This window comes from Leptonychotes weddellii, chromosome 9, assembly GCF_054177405.1.
Source record: "Leptonychotes weddellii isolate Sample4059 chromosome 9, ASM5417740v2, whole genome shotgun sequence".
NCBI classification, from domain to species: Eukaryota; Metazoa; Chordata; class Mammalia; order Carnivora; family Phocidae; genus Leptonychotes; species Leptonychotes weddellii.
The window spans coordinates 116,683,510-116,710,954 of NC_138377.1; the positions used below are offsets into that span (position 1 = coordinate 116,683,510).

Sequence of the window (27,445 nt, forward strand, 5' to 3'; positions counted from 1 at the left end):
AAGTTAACAACACATGGGGGAAGGGACCACTTTTATGTTTTTCATTATGCTATCCAAAACACGCCTTGCTCAGTTTATGCACATAGTAGGCACAAAAATCTTTTCTGAGTTAAAATAACAAACTGTGGAGCATTTCCCTATCAATGTGACCCCTGACTGCTTACTGCACGCCAGAACCTACTCTAGGCAATGTGGACCACTGATGGATTACGTAAACCAGATCCCTGCTGCTTCTTATGCATAAATCTAATGACATGAGATGAATGAGGAAGAAATGAGACAAGAGAGGTGCCGTGAAGAAAATAAAACAGGGTAGGGTGATAAGCCCGTCCCACAGGCAGCTTCAGTTAGGTGGTCTGAGGAGACATCTAAAAGGAAGTGATCATGTAGGCTGAGGCAAAAATGTTAAGACGTGACTGGCCATGTGAAGATGAGGGGGAGAACATTCCAGACAAAAAGAGTGGCAGGGGCCTGGCACGTTACAGGTACAGGAAGATGACAAAATGGCTGAAGCAGAATGAGTGGTGAACAAAGTGGGACTGGAGGAGTCAGAGTACTATTGAGGGGCCACACAGACCAGGGTCTTCCAAGTTAGGGTAACAGATTTAGATTTCATTCTAAGGATCACTGAATACCACTGGATAACTTTTAAGTTTCAGGAAACATGCATAGCATCTCTCCCATAAAAATCTTCTCAATAAAAACATTCCACGATTCTTTAGTAAGTTAAAGATCTGAATAACACCTAATGCTGACAGCTTATTATCAAAGGTTTGGGTTTGGGGCGCCTGGGTGGCTCAGTCGTTAAGCGTCTGCCTTCGGCTCAGGTCATGATCCCAGGGTCCTGGGATCGAGCCCCGCATCCGGCTCCCTGCTCCGCGGGGAAGCCTGCTTCTCCCTCTCCTACTCCCCCTGCTTGTATTCCCTCTCTAGCTGTGTCTCTCTCTGTCAAATAAATAAATAAAATTTTTAAAAAATAAAAAAATAAAAATAAAAGGTTTGGGTTTAAGATATTAATGCTTATCACACTGTGTATCTTATATACATCATTTCAATTATTAATTACCTTGTAACAACAGTGAGAAGGTCTGAGGTTTCCTATTTACCAATTATTTCCCCAAAGCATTAACTGATTTAAACATCTGGTAGGTAACTCCTCCTTGACATGCTGAATTCTGTGCCTCCTAACATTTATTATGGAACATTTTACTAATTTTGTTCCTGCACCAGTTTAATGTTTTGCTGTCCCCAAATCATGCCATCTGTTTTCCCTAAGGTCTATTTTTTAAAAGTTAAAAAGCATTGGCATTTCAGACATTCTCCATCTTTCGAAATACACAGGAAGGAGCTTACTTCTCCGGCATAATAAAGTGCAGCAAGGACCAGAGCTCCTTGAGGGAATTCTGAAGAGGGGTCCCCGTAATCAGGAGCCTATGGTGGGACTTGAAATCAATCAGAGTTTTATACAATAAAGAGTCATCATTCTTCAACCGATGGGCTTCATCCACTCCCAGAAAGGCCCAGTTAATACTGCCCAGCACAGTCTAAAGTAAAAACAAAACAGAACGAGCCACCAGGTCAGAAGGGAACCCAAAAGTACTTTCAAGTGTTAATTATCTCTGTACAAATACCATCACAAAGGTATACATAGAAAACATTTATTTTTCATGGACTTAAATTGTATTAGGACTCCTCTGTTTATTCTGTTTTTGGCCAGATTGGTGTCTACTCATAAGAGCACATCACCATCCAAAAGGTTTTGGGGAGAGGGGGAGTCTCTTATGCCAGGCATTGCTGCATGCCCCACAGCAAGAACTCAAAAATTGGTATGCTGGGCAAAAACAATACAAAAACAAAAAACATGATTTTGCACTCTCGTTAAGTCTTTTCTGCCTATTCTCCACCCCAACCATGAAGCACAGAAACACCAAGAGCCACCAAATTGAACTCATTTACACTTATTATCACCAATGGGACCACCTGCCACATACATTTCTTAGTAATTGTAGAAAGGAAATGGTGTAAAGACCTTCATTTTTCTGTCCTCCTTGTAGAGACCATTCACATCATCTGCTGTGGAGAAATTCCTTGACAATGATATGATGGGAAATGCCCAGGATGGAGCTTAGGTAAGTTACTGGCCTCAATACCCTTTCATCCTGTTTAATTCAAATGGACTAAGCAATCTCAAGTCCCCTTCAACTGTAAAGTTCTGATTTTTATTTACAACCTTAACATTCTCTGTGGATTGTTTGTTCATTTGTTTGCTTTTTAAAATAAAGAAAAGTAACAAGGCAAGCAGGAAGCAAGGACCCCACAATTTGGACAAGTCACACACCTTATCTTTTAAGAGGATCTCATATGTTGTTATAAGTGCATTGAACTTCAGCCTTTTAGTCTGAGAATGAATCCACTCATATTCCCGTATCTAGAAGAGAAATCAGTAATTAAGATATAAATTCTACTTTTACCTTTCTATATCACCAGCAATCTTGTGATAGATGCAATAGCAACATGCCAAATAAAAATAAAAAATAAACCTGACCAGAATTTAATGAATATTTTATACATTCTAAATTGACCTAAGCAACCACAATATAGAGCAGTTATAAGAGAATTAAAATATCACTGAGCAGCAAAAACTTTACAGCCAGGTTTCAAATAAACTGTCATCTTCCCCCACCTCCGCTCCAACACAACTGACCAAAAACACGCATTGCATCTGCAATTAAACCCTGGTGACTTGAACTTATCTAGCAATCTCCCAAAATATGCATTTTCTTAAGAATATTTTATTATTCTTTGTTCTTTGGTAGGACAATACTTTTATTAACAAGTAGAACAAATCCCAACCTCTGGCTCAGTCAGAAATGCCATTAATCAAGAGCAGAAAGATGTGGCCTCCAAGAAAAAGGAAAGGGAAGGTTACAGGATTAACTGTAATGTAATATAAATGAAAATAATGTCAATGTAAAGGAACACAAAACAAACATGTCCATATGCAGTATAACTGGACACCCAGCAAGCACGATGGCCCATGACAAAGCTCCTGCAGTTTGGTTGTCCAGTTAGGAACTGCAGAACCGGGCAATGAGTGTGTGTGCAGGTGATCACCACCAAGTGGGAAGAAAGAGCAAAAGAAAGGAGTATTGGAGTCCACATAGAAAACTTCCCTGACTCAAGTTTTTTTTTTTTTATGTTATGTTAATCACCATACATTACATCATTAGTTTTTGATGTAGTGTTCCATGATTCATTGTTTGCATGTAACACCCAGGGCTCCATGCAGAACGTGCCCTCTTTAATACCCGTCACCTGGCTAACCCTCAAGTTTTCAGAGTTCACTTTGTCTTTACCTTTGAATGCAGTGCTTGAAGCCATTCTGCATTATCTAGGAAGGTTTTTTTTTCTTTTGTAACAGTTAACAAATGGATTAGCAAAGCTAAGAACTGCTATATGCTTATAAACTCAAAATCAGAGCAGTGAAATCTGGCAGGGTTTAGGTTAGACAATTTGAATGAAAATATTTAATAAAAACAAACTTCAATCAGCATAATACATAACTCTCAAAGGCTTGAGGATTCCTGATGGCTTGCTCTTGTAGTAAGACACCTCCCAGAAACAGTTTACTCTAATATACAGTAATGAAAGAGCAAAGGTCTGGGACCAGACACTTCTCTGTCCCAACCCCAGCTCTGCCACATTCTAGCTGGCCTGGAACAATGTTAAACTCTGAGAGTCCTTGTCTTCATCAATCAGCTAGAAAGAGCACCATCTACTTGGAGGACGATCATGAGGGTTACAGGTAATATACACAAAGCACCCAGCATGGGCCCTCGCACGTAACAGGTACTTTTGAAAAAGTCAGTCATTATCAAGAAATGATTTGCTAAACAGAGATCAACTCAAGCTGCCTCTGTTCTCTATGTTCCTGATGCTCACGTTAAGGTTGAAAACAGACAAGTAATTCTCATTTCTATAGCCCTAGGATGGCTCATTGTCCTTTCTCTTTATTACTTCCTCAAAAATTCTGCAACCTTACCAGAGAGAGTAGCTCTCTGCTAAGCCAGCAAAAATAATATTAACATTCCATGAGGTATTAACTCCATCTCATAATCCATTATAAAGTGGTCTTGGAAATACAAAAGACAGAGAAAACAAAAATACTGCAATCCAACTAAGAGATTCCCATTCATATACTGTCATTGCTTTCCTTTAAAATAGTAAGCATGTTTTAAAGAATATCTGAGTTGCATTTTTGTGATACATAAATCTCCCAACATTGGGGGCATAGCACAATGTCAGAATCATAATGTTACTGAAGACTATAATGGCTTTAGGTCAATTTCCAAAATACATTTATAACACAGATTCTATCCCAATTCTTTTTGTTTACACACCGTATTTCTGCTCATCAGGTCACCTATGTAAACCACTACGTTAATCTCTGGTGCCCAGATTTCAAACTCCCTCTGCCATGAGGTGAGGGTGGATAAAGGGACGACTATAAGAAAGGGGCCATACAGCTGGTGTTGGTGGAACAGGTAGGAGAGGAATGATATGGTCTGGATGGTCTTTCCTAGGCCCATTTCATCAGCAAGGATTACACTGTTACTTCTGCAGAAAGAGAAAAATAAAAACAAAACAAAACAAAATCATTAGTGTACACACACACACACACAGCAAGGACACCAATGTCTCACAATTCACCAAGCAGGCACTGGCTCCAAGCCTTGACTGTATTACTTCTCCTGCGTAAGAAGAAAGTAGAAGCTATAGGAGAGCAGAATAACAAGTGCTCTGAGTACAATCGAACTTTGGGTCATGACGAGAGCCTCTTCAGACTATGTTCTTGACCTTGCGTTTTGGTGTTTGTTTTACTTCTAACCCTGGTAACAGAGGAGGCCGGTTTTGTTACATTGAGGTGTCCAAGAACATGACCTTGGGCTCCATCATTCCCGAAAGCAGAGGCAAACTGGCTATTCCCCACTGCTGCTGAACCCTACAGTCTGACAGTCAGTGCCTCTGCCCAAATCACCCACCCATTCCACTGTGGGCCACTGGGCTGCTGAATGCTACGCACACCACTCCCTGGGCCTATGTGCTGCAGTGCTTGCAGCTTGTTCTAAATACAGGACAATCTACAGCAGAGGCGGGCTACAGACCAGATTTCTGAATCCACCCTACACCTACCAAATGAGAATATCTGGGAAAGACCTCTGGGAAAGGCCTCAGGGATCTGTACTTTTAACAGACACTTCTGGATATTCTGATGCAGGTGTATTCCTTTGACCGCACTTTGAGAAACATTGCTCTAGGAGACAGTCTTGATTTCAACTGGATACTAACAGGAGAGGATTGTCCAGATAGAAGAAAAACACTCAAAGAAATGGCCAGAGTAGGAAAGTATGTTGGGAAATAGAAAACAGCCCATTTGGCAGGGAATTAGGAATAGATGTATGGCAAAAGGCTGCATACATTAAGAGCGTCTTGAAAATCAGGCCACTGAAGGTTTACACATACTAACGAATGCTTAACCAATGAACCAGAAAGAACTAAAATAATATACAAGTTAAAGAAAACTGATTAGAAAAATAAAACATTCAATTTATCAAGAGATTAAATTTTTAAAAATACATTGTATGTTCCACAGAATGACTAATTCTAGGGGAAAAGAACAGAAAAGGACAAAAAATATACTGGGGGAAGGAGAAGGAGGAGCCATACCTCTATAAATTTCAGGTTCACCTGATTTTATGCACTATTCAGACACAGTATGTCCCTTTGAGTAATTTCCCTCCTATTTCTCTCACCATTCCACAGTAGTGGGGAGGAAACAGGGTTCATTTTCTCCAACATTTCCTCTCCCTAGCAAGCTGCCACTGTTCATATAAACACACTATAAAAGATTTGATTTGCCTGTTTTTCTAAAACTAGGCCAAAACAGCGTATTACTTAATGTAAGGTTCCGGTGACCAGGGCCTAACAACTGCGTGGGCCCTCTTCAGCTGACTCTGAATTGTTCAGATGGAGTAGAAAATGCTTGCTGGCCAAGGACTCCACATGAACACAGTATGACTGTGAACCAGGTACATGACCTCTTCGTTCCTAAGAGCCTTCACAAGAGGGTCAGACTACATAGCTTGAGGTTCCATCTAGCCTTATAACTATCCTAAAGGAAGATTAGATCTCACTGTTCGCTGAAACAAAACCCATTTTCAAGCAATTTAGAATAGTTCTATCAGACCCACATTCTTAGTCATACAAACAGAATATCCTCAAGAGCTCTAATGTTCCTAAATGTTAGATACTGTATTAGATTTTATAGGACAAAGAGGATAGGTTGTTTTAATTGGGAAGCAGGCATTGTATATGTATCCCTAACTAGAAACCACTTTTTTGGCATTGAGAAAAGCAGCTCTTATGTTTTTATTTTCAAAAGGATGCAGTTTAATTCTGAAATAAGAATTTTTGTTTTACTATAAAACACTGAAAAAATTAAAAGCTGCATTTGGGGGAAGGAGTTTGTAGGCCAGTCTTAAAGGTACTTCTCACACTGTATGCCCTGTGAGGACATGATGTCTGTCTTGGTTCACTGTTCAACTGTCAAGGCCGAGAGGGGGCCCTCATACACAGTAATTAGAGACTAGGATTTGCAATTGAACTGAAGAATGAAATTCATGAGTACTGCCTCAAAGTACCTTTAACCTTCAAATGCTATTGTCGCAACTTTTTTTTTTTTTTTTTAAGGATTAAGGTGGTTTTGTTACAAAGCCTAATTTTATAGGTTCAACCATCAGAGACCTTCCTCTAAATGGGACAGCATGTACAGCAATCTCAGGAGGGGGCAGATTTCATGCTATTCTTCAGCACTGCCACGGGACATTAAGTTGAAGGATTCCCTGGCCTAGAAGGAAAATGAACAAAAAACAGACATTTTCTTCTTTCTTCTGAGGAATACTCCTTCCATGCCAAAGATCTGGGCAAATTATCTTGCTATTTATACCCATGAATAACATGTTATGACACACGTCTCTGGCTATAACGAATTACCCCCAAATAACTAATTAACCAAGTACTCGTTACTTCAGATTAAAATGAAATCACACACACATATAAACTGCTAGAAGAGCCTTCCCTTAATCACATACTTTTTCTGTTTCTGTAATACACAACAGAAAGAAATAATTACTTGCACTTAATAAAGAAGCCAGAAACTGTAAAGAAAATTTCATATTTTTCTACCTACTTGCACCAGGAATGAGCAAGCCAGTTGAGACCTTCTAGCTGATAATCACGGAGCTCCAGGTTCTCCCCTCCTAAATATGCTGGCTGTTTCTTTAAAGCCACAAATCGTGGTCTCTGCTTCAAGGCCTGAAAAACCAAAATTAAAGCCCCTGAAGAAGACTTTCTTGCAGTTCCTATGTAAAATGCTAGCCATGATTTATTGCTCTGAACCATAGCCCAAAGGTCTAAATTTCACATCTGTATCACCAGCTCTACCCATCTGAGCCCACCCCACCTCCTTTCATTGTGGTCTGTATTCCCAAAGCCAGATGCATCCCAAATAGTTTTTGGTTCACATGATCCTGGTCCTGAAGTCAGTCTGTGAACATAACTACACAGCACTTTTTTTTATGTTGTCTCCATCATTCAGCAGGGAGTGCTGTAGTATCATCTTTACGTTATCTCGTTCTAAACTATATAAAACACCACCTCTGGGAAAGTCTGTATACGCTACACCCAGCAGAACTTTACTGTAATAGTGTTTGCAAATTGTGAAATGCAGCCCCTATCTAGCTGGAACCCCCAGGTATGCTGAGTTTGGTTTTCTAAAGGAAAGGGTTTGAAGGACAGTGTGGTCTAGTGGGCCATGTCTCTATGGTTTGCACAAAATACAGATTCCATGGCTAAATCCATTTGGGAAACAACGTAATAAAAGTTACATAGGGCGCCTGGGTGGCTCAGATGGTTAAGCGTCTGCCTTCGGCTCAGGTCATGATCCCAGGGTCCTGGGATCGAGTCCCGCATCGGGCTCCCTGCTCCATGGGAAGCCTGCTTCTCCCTCTGCCTCTCTCTCTCTCTCTCTGTCTCTCATGAATAAATAAATAAATAAAATCTTTAAAAAACAAAAAAAAACAAAAACAAAAGTTACATAAATTTCGTTATGTTTGTGCATATTGTGAGTTTACAGGGAAAATTCATTTAGGAATGCTTCCCAAAGTTCTTTGGCCACAAAGTCTTTTTTCAGGAAGTATTTCCCTAAAGGGCTCTGTGGAATTAGCACCCTACTATGTGAAGTATCATCCTGAAAGTCTATTTGATAACGTGATCACTGATCATCTCAGCTCTCCTCTGTGAGCACCCAGCAGTAAACGGAACCTGACTCCTCATGCTCAGCCACCAAACACCGCATCCACTTCTGCCAAGTCTCCCCCATAAGGCTTCTCCCATCCGATCCTTCCATCCTACCACAACCTCCCTTGTCCTCACACTATTCTTCCCTCATGGACTTCTATGGCATCTTCCTGGCCAGACCTGCTGGCTTTTGTAAGCGCCTCCTCTAGAGTCTCATACACACTGCTGTGAGATGGAGCTAAATACAGTTTCCATCCCGCTGCTCTTCTCACATCAATACCCACAGGGTAAAGCCCAAACTACCTTCAAGGCATTCAAGACACGCAACCTCGGACCTAAATGCACTCACCGTATCACTTTCCTCTCTTCCCACCCAAAGAACATCTTTCTCCTGCATCCTTCATGGGAGGGCAATAACCCGGGCCCCCCTTCCTTTATCTGGCACTAACCCATTCTTCAAGGACCAGGGCAGTTCAAGTACCACGACCTCCTCTTTAACTCTTTAAAACCACCTCGAGGACTACTGGAGCTCAGTGATTTCTGCCTCTGTACTTCTCTGACCACAAATTCTTGATTATACTCTGCCCCAATTACACACTGCATTTCACAGAGGGAGGTTTGGTGCCATGAACTGGATGTCAACTTCTCAGAGACGGAGCCCATGTTTACACAGACTTTTATTAACGAGGCACACCACTTTACATGGGCAATGGATTCCAATGAAGGGAAAGGATTTGTATAATCGATCTAGCAACTAAAAAAGCTTACGTATTTATATATATATATATATATATACACACACACATATCCCCTTTTCTGTCACTTCTCTTTGAAGTGCTTAAATTCTCTCAAATATTCTGCACACTATCTCTAATGAGACATACCCAGGTCTGTGAATTTAAGAATAAAGAGGTCAGCAAAGCCATTATACAACTCATGCTCTCCCTTTGTTTTAATATTTTACTTTGCTGTCAAGCTTAATTCATCTTCTTTCACTTCAAAATGGGAATTATCATTTACTTTTGTAATATTTTCTCTTCCCAGTATCTATGTGACCAACCCTTTCTATCAATACCTCTTCCCCCTGGAAAATCAAAAGCCAGCAATCACCACACCTTGCATTCTCTTGTCGGGATGGTTTTTGAGTTGTTCCGGCTATGGAAGCTGTCAATACAGCTCTGGAACTTCTTGCCAATCAAGGCTTCATCCTCCCAGCTGCACTCTGAATAGGGCAGTCCCATCCATTTGCATAGGTATTCAGGTTCATTTGAAGGTGCTGGCTTCCGACTATGAGCTATTTTATATACAAAAATTAGTAGGTTAGCAACTGTCATTAAAGGAGGGGAAGTGACAATTCCGTTTTACATATAACCATTGAAACACCACACGGCAAGACTGTAAACACTCTACAAAACAGAACTGCTCTTAAATGCTAACATTTATTAACCAGAGCTTTTGCTTACCTGGAAAATCTGTCTGACCCAGTGTAGATTTGCTTGTCTTCACAGCTAAGCAAATGGAAAATAAGATAGAAAAGTTATCACTATAACCAAGAAAAGAGTGACATTTTAGGTCCTACGAGTAAGAATACAAATTTACTCTATAATCTTGCATCATAAAAAAAAAAAAAGAAAGAGAAGAAAAAACAGTCCTGTTCTCACAGCCCTGTGTAGCTATTACCCCATTCCTCTGTTCCCACTTTACAACAAAACTCCCCAGGAGACGTGTTTCTACTCACTGTCCCCCCTCATTCTCTCTTGAAGCCACCTCAATCAGGTCGGATCCACTTCACCAGCACCACACCAGGGCCAAGTTCAAGGATCCGGTCTCAGTCCTCACAGCATTTAGCTAGCAGCATCTCCTCCTTCCCAAGCCCCATGAATTGCTTGGCTTCCAGGATATACTCCCTCAGCGCCCCTCTGATCTCACCGGCTGTTCTTCCTCGTCTCCTGTGGCTTCTCCCTGACTTCCAGAACTGGAATGCTCTCAGACTTCCTGTTCTCACTATGTATACTATTCCTGATAATCTCAGTAAATCTTAGGCTATTTAAATACTATCTACGCAGTGATAAATTCCCAAATGTAAATCTCCAGCACAGACTAGGAGGTCTGAACTCCAGGCTCACATATGACAGCCTCCACAATACTTCCCACTCAGACAGCTAAGACGTATAGCAAACTTACAAGTATCAAACCAAGTTCTTGACTTCCACTCCAAAAATCAGCTCTTCCCTTAACCTTCCCATTTCAGTAAATAGTACCTCTATTCTCCTATCTGCTTGGGTCAAAAATCTTGGCTACATACTTGACACCTTTCTCTCATCCCCCACATCCAAATTTACCAGCAAATCTTGTTAACTTTTCCTTCAAAATAAACCTAGACATCTATTGTCAAAAAGTAAACCCACAAAATGCGTTTTTTTAATTTACATTACCCCAAAACCAAAAGCCATTATTCATGGACCTCAAACACTACTGAAGTAAGTTTCCATGTGCTCACCAATTACTCTTTCGACTATCTGATACTGTTTGTTCAACTCTGAGGCCAGCTCTTGTTGGCAGTTAAAATATTCCACATCTTCAGGAGAGACTTTTCCTAACCTAGACAGAAGACAAAAAAATACATCCCAGTTAAGATTTGAGAGACCTACATACATCTATCAGAGTAAAGTCAAAAAGAGGAAAAGAAACTGAGTCTTTACTTCCATCTGTCCCTTTAGCAATCCTTTACTAGTAATTAGACCAGATATTTCACAAAAAACATACACTTTTAGAAAACAGACTCTGGGGCGTCTGAGTGGCTCAGCTGGTTAAGTATCTGCCTTTGGCTCGAGTCATGATCCCAGGATCCTAGGATCAAGCCCTGCATCGGGCTCCCTGCTCAGCAGGGAGCCTGCTTCTCCTTCTCCCTCTGCCTACTTGTGCTCTCTCTGTCAAATAAATAAACTCTTAAAAAAAAAAAAAAAAAAGGAAAACCTTAGACTCATAGGACACACCAGTTGTTCTTTATAAAGACCTAAAAGTAACTACTTTGTGTGATAAATTCATATATCTAAACAAAATAGGACAATAAAACTGTCTTCCAGATTTAAAAGGAAACGTGCCCTTTTTCATATAGGTATGTGCTTTAGGAGTGATTCAATGTAGCTTTTATGGAAAACCAGTTATTCCTGGCACCAAAATTCTATAGAAGGGCGACAGGACAACCTGAAATGAAGAACTACTGTACTTCTGAGGATTTTAAATCTCTAACCACTTTACAACATACCCCATCTTCAGAACACTCGAAGGAAAAATAAGGGATTTACTGAAGGAACACACTGTGCACAGTAGGGAAAGGGGAACTAGAACCCATCTGGCCCTATTTCTAACACAAAATAACCCGACCACATTACACTAACAGGTGTGTCTTCAGGGTTGAACTTGATTATTAATTAGTTTAGGCTTGCGGGGGCTACAGTCCCCACATATTTCTCATCTGCAACTCGGCCACATTGAAAGTTGTAAGAAAACTAAAAACACAATGGTCTTATCACAGCTTCAGGAGTTACCTGTTTCTGTCACAACATTTCTGCAAACTGTGTAAAACTAAGAATAGTGTTAGGTGCACCAGAACCCAGAGAGTTCTACAATATGAGCTCCTGACATCTAAGCTACCCCAGCATACAGGGGAAATAACAAGGTGCTTAGGAGCTCTGGCTGCCAGTTACAATCCTGGGTCCCCCCGGAAAAGTTGCTCTGTGCCTCACTCTTCTTACCTACAAAATATGTTATGTACAACGGGGAGAGTCTCATGGGCTTACTGTAAGGATTAAAAATATCACATGTGCAAAATGCTCCATGAACTACTAATTATTATTAAACTCTACAAACTTGGTGGCCATATAGGGAAGTACAGAGTGTCTTTGGGTCTCATTTTATAAAATGGAATTGCGGCTAGCTCGGTGCTGGATAATCAAGGCAAAATTAGAGTTCCTAGACATCTGTGTGCTCCACGCATTACTGAAAAACCTTCCCTTCCCTCAAGGCTGCAAATATACCACTGCTTCAAAAATGTACCATTGCTTGATTTCATCCTCTTTCTTCTTGAAGTTCTCTAATTTTTTTAGGCCCTTCACTTTCTGCTGCTGTAAGGATTCTTCGCTCTCCCACGTGCTGTGGATGTAAGACCAACCCTTCCACTTGATGAGGTACTGGACTTCACCTTCATCCTTTTCAGTGTCAAAATCACCACTAGGGTCTCCATTAGCTTCGATCGCATATACAGTAGTAGAAGCTCCAGTGGCTGCAAAAGGATTCAGGTAAACTTTAAAAAGTGTATTAAGCCAGACATTGAAAAAGCTTCTCAAGCATGCATTCATCTAAAGAGTCTCTTTTCTGGATTAATCACCAAAATCCTCTGACTTAAAAATATGCAGAAATTCACAAACAATACAGGATGAACAAGATTTGTAATTTCAAATATTGTCAAAGTGCAAACCCAATTTCTACACTTTAAAATGTTTTCCAGAATTTGCTGGTGAAATCAAAGAAATCCTTGTATCCAAACACAATTAAAATGGTAGAGAAATGTGCTTTTGGTTTGGTCCATACTAATTCAGGAAACAAGTCTGTCTCTCCAGGAATATTAAGAAAATAAAAATCCCCCACCACCACCCGTGCCAATTACCCATCCACCCAAAGTTCTCTATTAACTCTATTAACCTCGAGTGAGGCTGGGTGAAAAAAAGACAAAGAAAAAAGAATAGGTAATATTTTGATATTTTCTATATGGAAGGTTACTTTAAAGAAACTGAATTAGGAGATACCTCAAGTTAAATACAAAAAAATCTTCACTATAGTCCACATACGTATTTAGCCAGTTTGATATGTTTCACAAGGAGATTCAGAAACACCTAATTAAAGATAAATTTGTTTAATGTTTGTAAGCAAGAATCTCTGCTACATCACTGCTTTTTAAGAGATTAACACATCTTTACTATCTTAATTTTCAAGTCTCAAAGACATATTGCACGTATCCCTACATCCTCAGCAATGAACCATGAGACTGGGTCAGAAAAACTTCCAAATTTCATGCAAACCGGTGCAGCCACTGTGGAAAACAGTATGGAGGTTCCTCAAAAAGTTAAAAATAGTGCTACTCTATGATCCAGCAATTGCACTACTAGGTATTTATCCAAAGGATACAAAAATACTGATTCGAAGGGGCACCTGCACCCCAATGTTTATAGCAGCACTGTCAGCAGCAGCCAAATTATGGAAGGAGTCCAAATGTCCACTGACAGATGAATGGATAAAGATGATGAATATTACTCAGCCAAAAAAAGAATGAAATCTTGCCATGTGCAACATGGATGGAACTAGAGTATCATGCCCAGTGAAGTAAGTCAGAGAGCGACAAATACCATATAACTTCACTCATGTGGAGTTTAAGAAACAAAACAGGTGAACATGGGGGGGAAAAAAAAAGAGATGTGAACCAGAAAACAGACTTTTAATTGTAGAGAACAAGCTGATGGTCCCCAGAGCAGAGGTGGAGGGGGGGGGTGGGAGGTGATGGGGATGAAGGAGTGCACTTGCCGTGATGAGCACCGGGTGTGGATGGAGGTGTGGAATCACTGTACTGTACACTTGAAACTAATATTACACTGTATGTTAACTAACGAATTAAAAAAAAACTTGAAAAAGCAAAAACAAGACAAACGTCCACATTTCACAACCAATGTGAGCATGGACTGAAATTCATCATCTTAGAGCTGAAATACAGAAGACTTGGGCCTTGCTGAGCAGATAGAAGAAATTTGCTTCCCGTAGACACACACCTCCTTTCTTTCCCAGCCTCGAGTCTAGGACCTTCTCAATAGTCTCGCTGTTATCCTGCTGCTCGTCGGCTCCTTCCCCAGTCATTTCAATGAGGTCGTCGGAGTCTGTCTCAAAGTCATCGTCTTCCTTGTAACTGCATGAACAAGAGTGCTGGATAAAGGAGCCTTAAACACCACCAAAGAGAACATCATCAAAGAACCACACCCTTTTGGCTCCAACATGTTGTTTTAACATCAGCTACAGTTAAAGTGGGCTCAAAGTTCTTTTTTCTCCTAAGTAATAATGCCTGTCCATAGAGAACAGCAGGAAGGCTTACTCACAGTTCAAAATAAAAACAGACTACACTTAGGGCGCCTGGGTGGCTCAGTTGGTTAAGCGACTGCCTTCGGCTCAGGTCATGATCCTGGAGTCCCGGGATCGAGTCCCGCATCGGGCTCCCTGCTCGGCAGGGAGCCTGCTTCTCCCTCTGACCCTCCCCCCTCTCGTGTGCTCTCTGTCTCAAATAAATAAAAAAAAAAAAAAAAAAAAAAAACAGACTACACTTGTAGTGATTTGTGTAAGCAAGACACACACAACTCCAAGGACACAGCTATGCTTTTGTTTGGTGATATGAGATCATGACTATATAAACAAGGGAACAACTACAAAGAAAATGCACAATAAATGAAAAAAGTTACTGTTTCATTAAGCAAAAAGGAAGCAGTATGTCTAAGACTAAATGTTCGAACCGTATAGTTTGTCTCCCGATGACAAGAATATGAAATTCAAGTATTCTCAAACTGTTGAAAACTTCCACTAACATACTTCCTGGTAATAAAATACTAAAATGTCACCTCCCACCATATATAGACAAATAATGGTTTGGGAGTCACACGAGAGAAAAACACACTCCTGAATGTACAACAGTTGCAGGAGGAAAAAGTGCCAAACTATATGTTGGCATACTCAGCGCCTAGTCCTAGCTGTGGAATCATTAACTGGACACAGGGATGGGTTAGTATCTATCTCCAGGACTTAGCTTCACCATCTTTAAGTAGACCAGAAGAAACCTGTGTATACTCTAAAAGAAAATGAAATGCCCTTCGTCTCATATAAAGTAAAATACTGATGTTTGCATGTGTCCCTTCCTCTATTTTATTTCCTGTTAGTGCTTCATATCCTATTAGTAAACTTAATAAAACTATTACGCCCGAATATGTAATCTGAACCTCAGGAGAATCTGATTAGAGGAGCGATTTAAGAGTGAGAATACGATCCAAACATCTTTCCTGAGAAAGGATGATATGAAATGAAGACAGTATCACTAAGTCATCTCGATAGAACATCAACCTGAAGCGGTTTTCTTTCCAGGAACGGAGGCCTGAAATGAGCCACTGCTATGCCTTACACATTCTCACTGGCCCACACCATTCCTTCTGCAAGAACACTGATCAGATTTCTGAGTACAGCCTCCAGACCCGGGTCATTACTTTTGCCTATCAGAGGCAACATCCTGGACTTACCAGGGCCAAGTTCGAACCAACTACACTATCACCCTCACACTAATGAAAGACTTCTGGGGCATCACCTACCTAACATTTTTAGCCGCTCTGCGACGAGTCTGCCTTTTAGGAGCTTCATCATCTTCATCATCGTCATCAGAAGAATCCTGCCTTTTTCTCTTCCCACGCTGAGTCTTAGGCTGCTTTTTAACACGAGCTTTGGGCACTGTTCTAAAATGAGAAGAGAAAAAAATGGCGAAGTTTTCACTCTATCCCTTGGTGTTTATTTCAAATCTTTATAATTTCCCAAAGCAGCAGTACACACATAGGATTAACCTGGGGAGTGTCAGAAATGTATATTCCTGGGTCCCATTTGCTGAGATTCTAATTGACTAGAAAATCTGCATTTTCAACACGAAGGTGTTTCTAATGCCGAGAATCCTCCATCACATACAGGAGACACAGTGGATTCTCAGGCAATGGTTCTCAACTGTTCTTCAAGGTTACCGGACATAAAAATATACATGCAACATGTTGCTCATGGTACCTCGCCCAACTCACAAATGTTTAACAATTTTACTTCTGGGAATTGCTCAGATACATACAGATACAGGCATAATAAGCTATTTATCCTAGTATGGTTTACAGTAACAAAAAATTAGAAAAACACTAAATCTTCATCAACTGGGAATCAGTTCTTGAACAGAATACTAGGTAGGTAGCCCCCCCCACCTCCAAAGAAAAGCGAAACTTTTCCATGTACTAATAGGAAAAGATTTCCAAGAGAACGAAAGAAAAAGTGCAGAACAAGACACATGAAATGTTACCTATATAAAAGGAGCAAAGGGCAAGAAATCACTACACATGTATTTTTGTTACGTAATATACCTGGAAGACAACCTAAGAGTGTGCGCACCCTGCCACACACCAGCGGAACAGGCTGAGGAGACAGCCCCATGCGTGACTCCCATGCACAGCCAGGACCAAGGGCCATAGCCTGAGTGCTCCCGGAAGGAAATCCGCAAATACGCTACCCGTGGTATAAAGGTGAAAGGACAAAGAGGGAGACGGAAACCCACAATCCTGTCTGTCTTATACCTTCCATAACCAACACTACACAGACAGATGACCAGGGATTCAATAAATGACGAGTAAGCTCTGGAAGAGAAGGCTGAAGTGGCGTCCCAGTCCTGTGAGCTTAAACTTGGACAAAAGGAGACCAAACTCAGATGATGAATTTCCCTGCTGGGGTGGGGGCTAGTGTACAATGTCCTAAGTCAGAGGTATGGAAATGTGTTGCTGCAAATGCCAGAGCATAAATATTTCTGGCTTTCCCAGACAAGCAGCAAAACTGAGGCCACTATACAGGCATTGACATAACGAGGGAAAATCAATTTTCACACAATTTTTATTGACAACACTCACAAGAATCGTCACTCAATACACTTTCTGTGATACACATGTAATGAGAAGAACAGAATTCTTTTTGTAGGGATAACATTTCACTTAATTAAGGTTCAAATTTAGTGTTCCCTATCATCAAACTATACATGTTTATCTATAAAAGCTATACTTAGCTTGCAGGCCATACTGAAATAGGTGGTGAGTGGGATCTGGCCCAAAGGCAGTAGCTTGTCAACCCCATCCTACACAATACCGTGAGCTAAACTTCCCTGTGACCTCTCTCTACCTCCTGCCTTCCTTTGTCCAATACCATACCTCTGTTGCCAGACATCTGACCAGAAATCAGCAAAGTTTCCTGCCACCTCAGCTTGCTTCCTTCTCTGCACAATCAGATTCTTTGCTTAATGTTAGATTCTAAGACCAAGGTAATAAACAGTGAAGCATGCTTTCAACAGCCAGTGTTTTAAATTTAGGAATTACTTCTCCCAAAAAGAGCCTGTACACTATTCAAATACACAGGGAGCCTTTTTTAAAAGCAGAAGACACATCCACCCCTCCTAACTAGCACACCATGGGGTAAGAAACAGAAGCTTCGCTCTGCGCGACACACGATACAAAGACTCACAGGTAAGCGTCCCCATCATCTAATCACTTGCTAACAAGGTAGCCTGCCAAGAAGTGAGCCACAGACTTCCAAAGCCCAGAATCACAACATGTCGTAGCCCATCAACCCAGGCCGTCGTTCTAACACTGCATCATCCTTCTCCACCTAACAGAAATTGAGCGCCACCAGAAGCAGAGATGTTCAAGCAAACACTGCACCTTCTGGGGACAGGTCTTCTGGCTTTCACTTTTTTTTGCTCTGGTTCGCTCTCTGCACTGGTGCCTTGTTCCTGTTCATCTTCTGAGGGCTCCCGTTTCCATTTTTCTCTGTGATCAAAAGCAAAGCAAAATGATTTTTTTCTAGAAGAACTCCTCAAGATTGTTTAAGCTTGAAGAATCTGACAAAACCAATCTCAATCAGATTCTCCAAAAGGCAGAACATGTATATTTTAGGCATTAGGGCTAAAAAAGGTTTATTCTAGCTCCATTTAAATTTTGGCTGTGTTCCTTCCTGGACTGTGTAATATCTATTCCTATGTTTTCTCTGGTGACAAAAATAAATGAAAATGGAAACTAAGGAAGTATTTCTTAAACTATTCTGGGGGGAACAAAAAAGCTGTTCAATCTCTCATACTCTGTTTTTATTTACTACTATCACTGAACAGATTGAAGCTGTAATATATACTAGACTAGTGCTTCTCAAATTTAAGATGATCAGAACTACCTAAAGGACTTACTAAAAGAAATTTCTGGACTACAGCCACAGTTTCTGATTCAGCAAGTCTAGTAAGAGGCCTGAAAATTTGAATCTTAACAAATTCAAAGGTGATGCTAATATTGGTTAGAGACTCGTTCTAGAACTACTATACTAGATATTTTAATATCTTTAGAATGTATTTGATGAAACAGTTCCTAAAATTATTTTTCACTGATAAACCTACCACCTACTAAATAATCTGTTCAGCTAAAGATGTAGTTTTTAATAATTATTAGATACAGTAGATGTTCCTTTGCTCCTTGAGATCTTAGAAGGCTTTAAAGAGCCATATCTTATAGGTCTCTCCTACCACCCCAGCGTTTTTGAGGTTTAAATAGCAAATGCGGTACTTAGGCTCGTTTCTAGGAAAGAAGGAAGAACATATAGCCACTGGGCATGAAATATCCAGGAAAAAAAAAAAAAAAAAACACACTGAACTCACAGGCAAGTACCTGAGGTATGACAAAACAATCACCACTGTGTCATTTCCCTTGGCGTAGGTGACTGCTTCTGGGCAGGGCCACTTCTGTTCATCTTTGTACCAGAGCTTAGCACAAAGGCAAGCAAATGGAGGGAGATACTCCTTTGTTAAATAAGTAAATAATTAAGAATGAACCCTATCAGTCTAACAAACAGGTAGGGTACTTTTTGGAAGCAGAACTGCTAAGACACTAAGGCCTATTAATATTGCCTAATATCCTTCCTTCTCTCTTTTAAACAAAGACCTCCTTATGTCTAACTATACTCTGGGCACCTGTCTTAGTCTCCTTCCCTAGAACTTAGTACAATAAACGTTTGCTAAGGAATCAAAGGAATAGAAGGGGATGGCCAGGAAGGAAGATGTCTCCAGGCACGGCAAGATTGGCACATGAGGCTGTATTCTTCCTTGGACCAAGTTCAGAACAGCTTACCCCTTGGAAGGGGCTCACATTGTCAAACTGGAGATGTGGTTTCACAGGAAAGAAGCTTGAAAGAATACAAACAACTAAGATGTAAGGGAGAGAAGATCATATGAGAAAGATCCACAGTCAAATATTAGTTGTAATTTACATAACTCCACAGGAACTGAGAATCTCAATCAGGGCAGCTAAGGAATCCACTTCTACAACTCTAAGAGACTAAAATGGCAGTCAACTTGACAGAATCAGTGTTGAGGCTTAAGTTTTCCAGTTAAACTGCAGGTGTATAGACTTATGGACAACAAGGAAGACTCAGAATCTTCCAGTATGAGAATGTACAAAAACTGAGCAAAACAACTGGCCCAAAGGCCTCCTCCTAGAGAAGGAAACTAAAGCCCAGTGAGAACAAGATGTTTGGCATTTTTTGTCAAACCTCCAGCCTTCCTCCTCTCAATCATAACCCACTGAAGACCAGAGAATCAGGAAAAGCCAAGCTTACACATTCTGGGAGGATCTGAACAACTGAAGGCTTTAAAGGCCTAAATGAGTTAGTCTATACAAGTATTTGAAATTCGCTGGATTATTTTAAAAAATTTTTTTAAAGATTTTACTTATTTGACAGAGAGAGACACAACGAGAGAGGGAACATAAGCAGGGCGAGTGGGAGAGGGAGAAGCAGGCTCCCCACCGAGCAGGGAGCCCGATGCGGGGCTCGATCCCAGGACCCCGGGATCACTACCCAAGCCGAAGGCAGACGCTTAACTACTGAGCCACCCAGGTGCCCCTATTTTAAATTTTATTTTAACTTTCAAGAACAGGGGGAAAAGTAACTTAGGATCAGTGACACTAAGTCACTTTGTATAAAGAAGAGGTGAGAAGAGTGATCAGTTACAAAAAGATTACTTCCCAACCTTATAGATGTCAAGGGCTCTCCTAGAGCACTGGTGTCTCATAGATAATGCAAATTTTAGGAGTAGGACTCCCTGACTAAGCCATACATTACAAGTCAGGCTACAATGAGAACTTGTCTAAAATACAGATTGTGATTGGGATGCCTGGATGGCTCAGTAAGTTAAGTGTCTGCCTTCGGCTCAGGTAGTGATCCCAGGGTCCTGGGATTGAGTCCCGCATCGGGCTCCTAGCTCAGCAGAGAGCCTGCTTCTCCCTCTCTCTCTCTGCAGCATCCCCTGCTTGTGTTCTCTCTCTCTGATAAATAAAATCTTTAAAAAAAAAAAATAAAATATTATGATTAAAAAAATTTTCACATGTCAAAGCAGACTTGAATTGCCAGATCCAGCTCTAAGAGGGCATAAGCGGGATTCCTAAGAGGGAATCAACAGAATTTTTTTAACCAAAATTTTGGGAACTGGGGAGAAAAATACTAAGATTTGGCCACTGAGGCCCCAAGGCAATGTAAATAGACATGAAAGAGTCAGAATGCAAGCTAACTAGGTATAGTTTTCTTCCTTTACTGGAAAAAGGTGTTTGGCAGAACACAGACCCTGAGACACAAAATCAAATCTAAACAGCTATGAAGGAGGGAATGAACAAAATTCCTTTGCAAATAAAACAGGCCTGAACTCTGGCCAAGAGTCACTGAGGCTTCCTACTAACTATCTCTAAGAACCCAAAGAAAGGGATCTCTTTCTCCTCTACTGTAGAAGGCAGATCAGGAAAAAAAGGAAAGAGCTGTTTAAACTTCATTTATTTTTAGTACATTTTCCCAGAGAGAACACCTTTCAGGAGCAAGTTCCAATGAAGAAGGAAAATCTGGGGCTAACAGATTCTCCTCCACTGCGTCACGAGTTTGTGATCGAGTTCCAACACAAAGTACTGGAAAGAAAAAAATAACTATGATCACAGGAGAAAAACTTCAAGTGATTTATGGCTAACACTTTTTTTTTTTTTAATTACAGTTGGGAGAAAAGGTTCTGGAACCATTCTAGAGTGGTTTGAAGCACTGATGGGACCATAATGAGTCAGCAAAAATCCTATACAACATTTCACGAAATTGGACAACATTATTAAGTACGGCATGGAACAGAGTTCAGTGATCAAAACAGCAGGAGTGGGTTAAACACAAAAATTTTATTAGTTTATATGACTAGGTCAGGGGTTACAATCTCAAATACCCACTGGGCCAGGTAAGGACTATAAATGGGATCAAATGGAGAACCCCGAGTCCATCAGGTTAAAAAAGACCACTGTTCCGGCGGTCAGCATTGACAGATTTTTCTCAAAAGAAGCTAGAAATCTGGATTCTTGAGCACCATTTCTCAAATTTTTAACGTTGCCAACTAACTTGAAAAATGTTTTCAATATTGTACAGAAGCATTACGCCGTATAACTTCTAAATTTTTAAAATGCTAATTCACATTATGACTCTGGGGAGAGTTAGTCCCTTGTGAGACTATTCTTTAAAAATGCCAAAGTCAAAAAAGCAAAGAAGTGTGAAAGCACTGTGAAAGTGCTCTAAAGAAACCTGACTACTCATACAGTATCTAACCCTAGAAGGGACCCTGCACTGGAGGTAGGAAATGTTTTAAGATATTAATGGGTCAATTAACAAAATGGGAATATGAATTAAGACAAAAGTATTTTAGCAATGTTAAACCTATTTATATTAAAACCACCCTGTGGGGCGCCTGGGTGGCTCAGTCGTTAAGCGTCTGCCTTCGGCTCAGGTCATGATCTCAGGGTCCTGGGATCGAGTCCCACATCGGGCTCCCTGCTCAGCAGGAAGCCTGCATCTCCCTCTCCCACTCTCCCTGCTTGTGTTCCCTCTCTCACTGTGTCTCTCGCTGTTAAAAAATAAATAAAAATCTTAAAAAAAAAAAAAAAAAACAAATAAAACCACCCTGTGCTTATGAAATAAGAGTATTCTTCTTCTTAGGAAATCCACACTTCAGTATTTAGGGGTAAAAGGCCATGATATGTGTCAATCTTAGTCTTAAATGGTTCAGAAAAAATATTACGTGCATACATATATTAATATATACAAAGAGAGCACCCACAACAATAAAGCAAATGGGGCAAAAGTAGTAACCAGTGGGGCGCCTGGGTGGCTCAGTCATTAAGCGTCTGCCTTCGGCTCAGGTCATGATCCCAGGGTCCTGGGATCGAGCCCCGCATCGGGCTCCCTGCTCCGCGGGGAGCCTGCTTCTCCCTCTCCCACTCCCCCTGCTTGTGTTCCCTCTCTCGCTGTGTTTCTATCAAATAAATAAATAAATCTTTAAAAAAAAAAAGAAAAGAAAAGTAGTAACCAATGGCAAATCTGGGTAAAGTACACAGGCATTCCTTGTACTATTTTTATTCTTATAACTTTTTTAAAGTTTAAATTAAAAAGAAAAGTTAATAAAAATAGCTCCTTTGAAAAAACTTCAAAATCTGTGGTACAGTCTGAAGGGTTTCAGAAAAGCATTTCCCTGTGCTAATATTTCAAAATTTCCACTCTGAGTCTCTCAATTCTGAAATCCATGTGCCCACACTCTAGGTTCTGTTAAGCTTGCTCAGATCACAGAGGGCCCCCTTTAGTGCTGTGCCTTCCAATTTGAGTCTTAACAGCTGTAGCACCTCCCCAATTAACCCTACTAATTAAACTGACTCAAGAGAAGAGCTCCCCATAAGCCCCAGTACTCACCTGCTGCCCAGAGGATGGCAGGAAGTGAGGCTAGCCCAGTGCCCCCAAAAAAACAAGCATGAGGGGAACTCCGCAGCTCTCAAAAGTTCCTAAGGAAGAGCCTGGGGCGGGGAGGCAGCCTTACAGAAGATACACCCACCTACAAGGAATCTTAGTTCTACTCAGCGGAAGGAAGGCCTCTGAGGGCTGTCAACTTTAGAGAACTCTCCGGATTGACAGAAGGAAATAAGTACAGGGGCCAGTGGGCTTCTGCACAGTAGGTGTTCAAGCACAGCACCATTTAGATCCCAGTCAAGAGACCAGCAGAATGTAGCTAGATGGTGGAGAAAAGACCATGTGCATGGACTTCCCAAAGGCCCCCAAAAGGCCATTAGACCCAGAATAGCTTCCCAAGCAGGCCATAGGACTGGAGTAGAACAAAAGCCTTCTAAGATGCCAAAAAGTACAGGCTTGCCTACAGTTTTTCCTCCAACTCTTAACTAAATATTTAAAACACAAATGAAAATTGGATGTGCTCTGGGGAGGGCAAAACTAAATACCTTAACTTTTCCTAGCATACCAGCAACCCTGTTAGAGTTTTGGAAATGAGAAAACAGGTTTAAATAATTCTAACTCCTTTGCCTTAGGCCAAATACTTATTAAGGAATACTAATATTTTAGGACAGAGAATATATATAACTGGGGTTCTATTTTAATAGGCACCATGGACAACTATTCACCATGAGAAACCCCTGAATTTGTCTGCCAGGTTTTCAATATCTGCATTTTCAAATGCAGCCCCAAGGAGATGGGCTGTAGAATTCAGATTGTCAAAGAGATCCAGACCCCCTCCAAGGATGATTTTTAAATTCTAAAATAAATAAATAAATAAAATATTTTTTCACCATAAATAGAATTTGCAAATTTTAAATATAATGAATATATAATCTACGTTCTAAAGGAATTTCACATAAGCCCAAGAATTAAAATTTTCTGGCTTGTGAACTGCAGTATTAAAATTATACAGTAACAACAGTGTGAAATTTCATACTCCATTGGGTGTCCAGTCCAGCCAATATAATTTTGCCACACCCATACAAAGAACACATGAAAAGGAAAAAAAGCCAATCTACATTTGTTCCTTGTTCAACCAGAACAGAATCTGTGCACATTTTAAAGAAAACCACAACTGGGCTAATGGGCTAACCAGGTGGGACAAGCTGGAGCCCAGCCCATGGGGGACACATACAAGACGGAGCCTCTGGGCTTCGAGGGCTGCCAAGGTCGCGGGGCACAGTGGACAGTGGCCCACGACAGCAAGAGGGGCAGCAGACTCTGGGACCCAGGGTGGACTACCACACAGCGAAGGCAGCGCCACAGCAGTGGATGTGCTCAAAACCCCTGGGTGAAGTACGTGCCCATGAAAGACTTACTGTTTCTTCAGCTGCCTCTGGCCTCTTCTTTTTGGGCTCCCACTCTCAGACCCGCTACTTGCCTTCAGTGTGTTGGGGGCGGGGGGGGGAGAAATGATCACAGACTTTAATTCACAGTTCTTAGGGACAACACGACCCCCTGGTTCAACAATCTGCTCCGTAATAACATTATTCAATATGAGCTTTCAGACAAAAGAAACCTGTGTTTGGTGGTGCTCACTCTTCTCTTCCTTTGAAAATTAATTCGTCTATTATAATGGGGTTACCTCTAACACCAGGAAGTATTTCTCTCGGCTTGACTTCTACAAGGGCGCAGTCCAGTAAAATTCTCTGTGATGACAGAAATGTTCAGTATCTGCAGGATCCAATCTAGTAGCCAGCAGCCACATGGGACTACTGAGCCCCTGAAATGCGCCTAGTGCGACTAAGGAATAGAATCTTTCCTTTAACTGGACTTTAATACGAATTTTAAAAGCTACATGTTAGTGGCAACCACACTGGATACTGCAGATCTAGAATATCATGTGAAAATGCCACATTTAGTGGGCCATTAAAGGTGGTGACCTACTGATCTATTCCATTTCAGACTCATTAAAGAGCACGATCAATCATGAGCCAACAGTGCTCTGCTGATAGCACTAGGCCAAGGGAAGTTTATAGTCAAAAACATCTGAACAGCTCTGTTCCCTCCAAAGTTAGGCAAATTGGCAAATATTCCTACTGCTGTTAGTCCTGTGCCCTACCAAGAATGTGTTAATTTATATACAAAAGAGGAAAAGAGTGACACAACTATGTGACTGGTTGTAACCAACATGACTCAGGAACCTAGTCCTAGACATCGAGGAAAAAGAAAGCGAAGGTAAACCAGCTCAGAGGTCATTCAAAAGAAAACACCATGAAGGCAACATGGACATTACAGTCAATTAGATCTGTATAGTACATTCACCAAAATCCCACCCCCAACTCACTAACCTCTGGATATTAATATTTAACTTTCATCAAAAGGATGTTACATAGTTAAGAACAGCAAAGTCCTCCTAAGAATGCAGGAAGGGCATTTCACTGAGACACAAAAGAGCATCTCTTCAGAATGCGGTCTATAAACCTAATATAGAGGTAAGAATTGACAAAAATACCAAACTAACTGAGAAAGGTGAGAAAAGTCTGATGCTATAGAAACAACAGAACCCAGTACATAATACCAGTTTTTGAAAATCACCAATCTGTTCAATCTCTCACAATTAGATCAGAGTAAATATGTGTGAAGTATTTTATACTGCACACTAAAAACAGAAAGCAAATTTAAATTAGTTAAAACACATTACTTAAGTTAAACAAACTCTCCTTCCTTTCTCAGAAAATAAATCTGAAACTACGTCCACTATTACATTTACCAAGCAAGTGACTCGTTTAACAAAATCTAGATTTAGAAACTAGGTATTTTAAAAGGTAAACGTCTTGTAATAATCAGTTTCACTTAAAATACAGAAACATTAAAAAAAAAATGTGAGGCCAATTCTGTATAATACTCTAACACTCTACTAAAACATTCATTATGACACAATCTTCCTGGTAAATTTCTTTAAAAGCCACCTGTGGTTTTCCTTGCAGTTCTAAGTTGAGAAAGCTTGCATCAGAGTAACTTAACTCTCAGGATAAGCTCAGTCATGCTAATGGGAACATACACACCAGAGTTGAAAAGGATGAGGTAAGGTAAGGAGTTTAAAGTATCCCCTTAAAGCATTTCTTTTTCTTACCTCCTCCTTAATATTAAATCGTGATGGTTCTTGTCTGCTTCGGTTTGACCGCCTAACCCCATAAACATCAGGATATTCTTCCCACATCTGTAAAATTAACAGACCATGTGTGAATCCTTTTTTCTTGATCCCCCAACCCCCATTTACTATTTTCGTTACTGGAACATGTATCTCCACCTAAGAAAATTCAAGTAACTAAATATCAAAAGGGTTGTTTTGTGTTAGCTTTGTTTAGAGATAATAAAGTACCATTTGTATTATCCTGGAACACAGTGAAGTTTAACAACGCCTCTTCTTTACTGAATGACTCTTAAAACTACATGGCACACTGATTACTCGTCATTAAAATATGAACTTACAGTTGAATAACACGGTAAGGCTTCCACTAAAAACAAAGTCTTTACTGATGAATTTTAAGTCCCTAATGCTTTCCAGTTTCAGCTGTGACTGCACACTGACCCATCTGGGAACTCAAAAAACAAGCAGGGCCCCAACATGTCTAATTAAATAAGAATCAGGACATTTGTCTATTTCTTTAAATTCCTCAGGATGCGTAACATGCCAGAAGCACACATATTGGGCATTTCTGACACTTAGCTAGAAGCTCCCAGAACGAGCACCACTGCCACTCTTTCTCTGGAACATTCCATGTTATTCTCCAACAGTAGTTACCCTTTGCTTGATTTTCGGGACTTGATTTTTAGTAACAATCCTCACTAGCGATCCAAAAAAAAAAGTAGGGACACCTGGCTGGCTCACTCACATGCAACTCTTGATCTCAGGGTTCTAAGTTCAAGCCCTACGTTGCTTATACAGATTACTTAAAATCTTTAAATAAGTAGGCAGCTCTTTCTGCCCATGGGTCCTATCCCCGTGCTTTCCTAAAACCATCTTTTTGCACCATAAAGAAAGAAAGAAAGAAAGAAGAAAGGAGAGTTTAGTTGAAGAGAAAGGGCTATTTTTGACAATATACCAACATCATCTTACAAAAAGACTCAAATCAACAAATCTACAGAAAAAATGTAAAAGGCCCCGCCAACCTCTAACAATGAGAGTCTATAACCCCCAATCTCACTCTCCTTCCCACAGGTAACTACTACCAAGTATATCATGTGTTCTTTTAATGAAATCAGTCACACAGAGGCAAAATGAATCTGGACGGATTGTGGAACACTGAAATGAAGAATAAACATGTAGAAGAAATGCCTGAGAGCCAAGATTAGAAATGTGGGTTTGTTGTCAAAATACAGGTGACAGCAAATGTCATGAAAATATTTAGAAAGTGAGGCCAGACGAGAAGCCACTGGCTGA

General features: G+C 40.5%; 1 protein-coding gene across 6 annotated transcripts in view; it reads right to left on the reverse strand.

Annotated features, from left to right (window-relative positions):
- CHD2 (chromodomain helicase DNA binding protein 2) overlaps window positions 1-27,445 on the reverse strand; it is a 135,161-nt gene that overhangs the window by 65,327 nt on the left and 42,389 nt on the right. For 4 of the 6 annotated variants that reach the window (XM_081831603.1, XM_081831602.1, XM_081831606.1 and 1 more), the window contains 13 exons: window positions 26,135-26,221; window positions 24,378-24,439; window positions 17,889-17,996; window positions 15,753-15,893; window positions 14,181-14,314; window positions 12,418-12,643; window positions 10,859-10,959; window positions 9,822-9,866; window positions 9,474-9,652; window positions 7,250-7,374; window positions 4,401-4,617; window positions 2,339-2,428; window positions 1,354-1,544 (listed from right to left, as the gene is read on the reverse strand). In XM_081831603.1, the coding sequence (XP_081687729.1) occupies window positions 1,354-1,544; window positions 2,339-2,428; window positions 4,401-4,617; window positions 7,250-7,374; window positions 9,474-9,652; window positions 9,822-9,866; window positions 10,859-10,959; window positions 12,418-12,643; window positions 14,181-14,314; window positions 15,753-15,893; window positions 17,889-17,996; window positions 24,378-24,439; window positions 26,135-26,221 (1,706 nt within the window). Of the gene's footprint in view, window positions 1-1,353; window positions 1,545-2,338; window positions 2,429-4,400; window positions 4,618-7,245; window positions 7,375-9,473; window positions 9,653-9,821; window positions 9,867-10,858; window positions 10,960-12,417; window positions 12,644-14,180; window positions 14,315-15,752; window positions 15,894-17,888; window positions 17,997-24,377; window positions 24,440-26,134; window positions 26,222-27,445 lie in introns of those variants that run through there. The other 2 variants (XM_081831604.1, XM_081831607.1) reach the window with 2 other exon arrangements.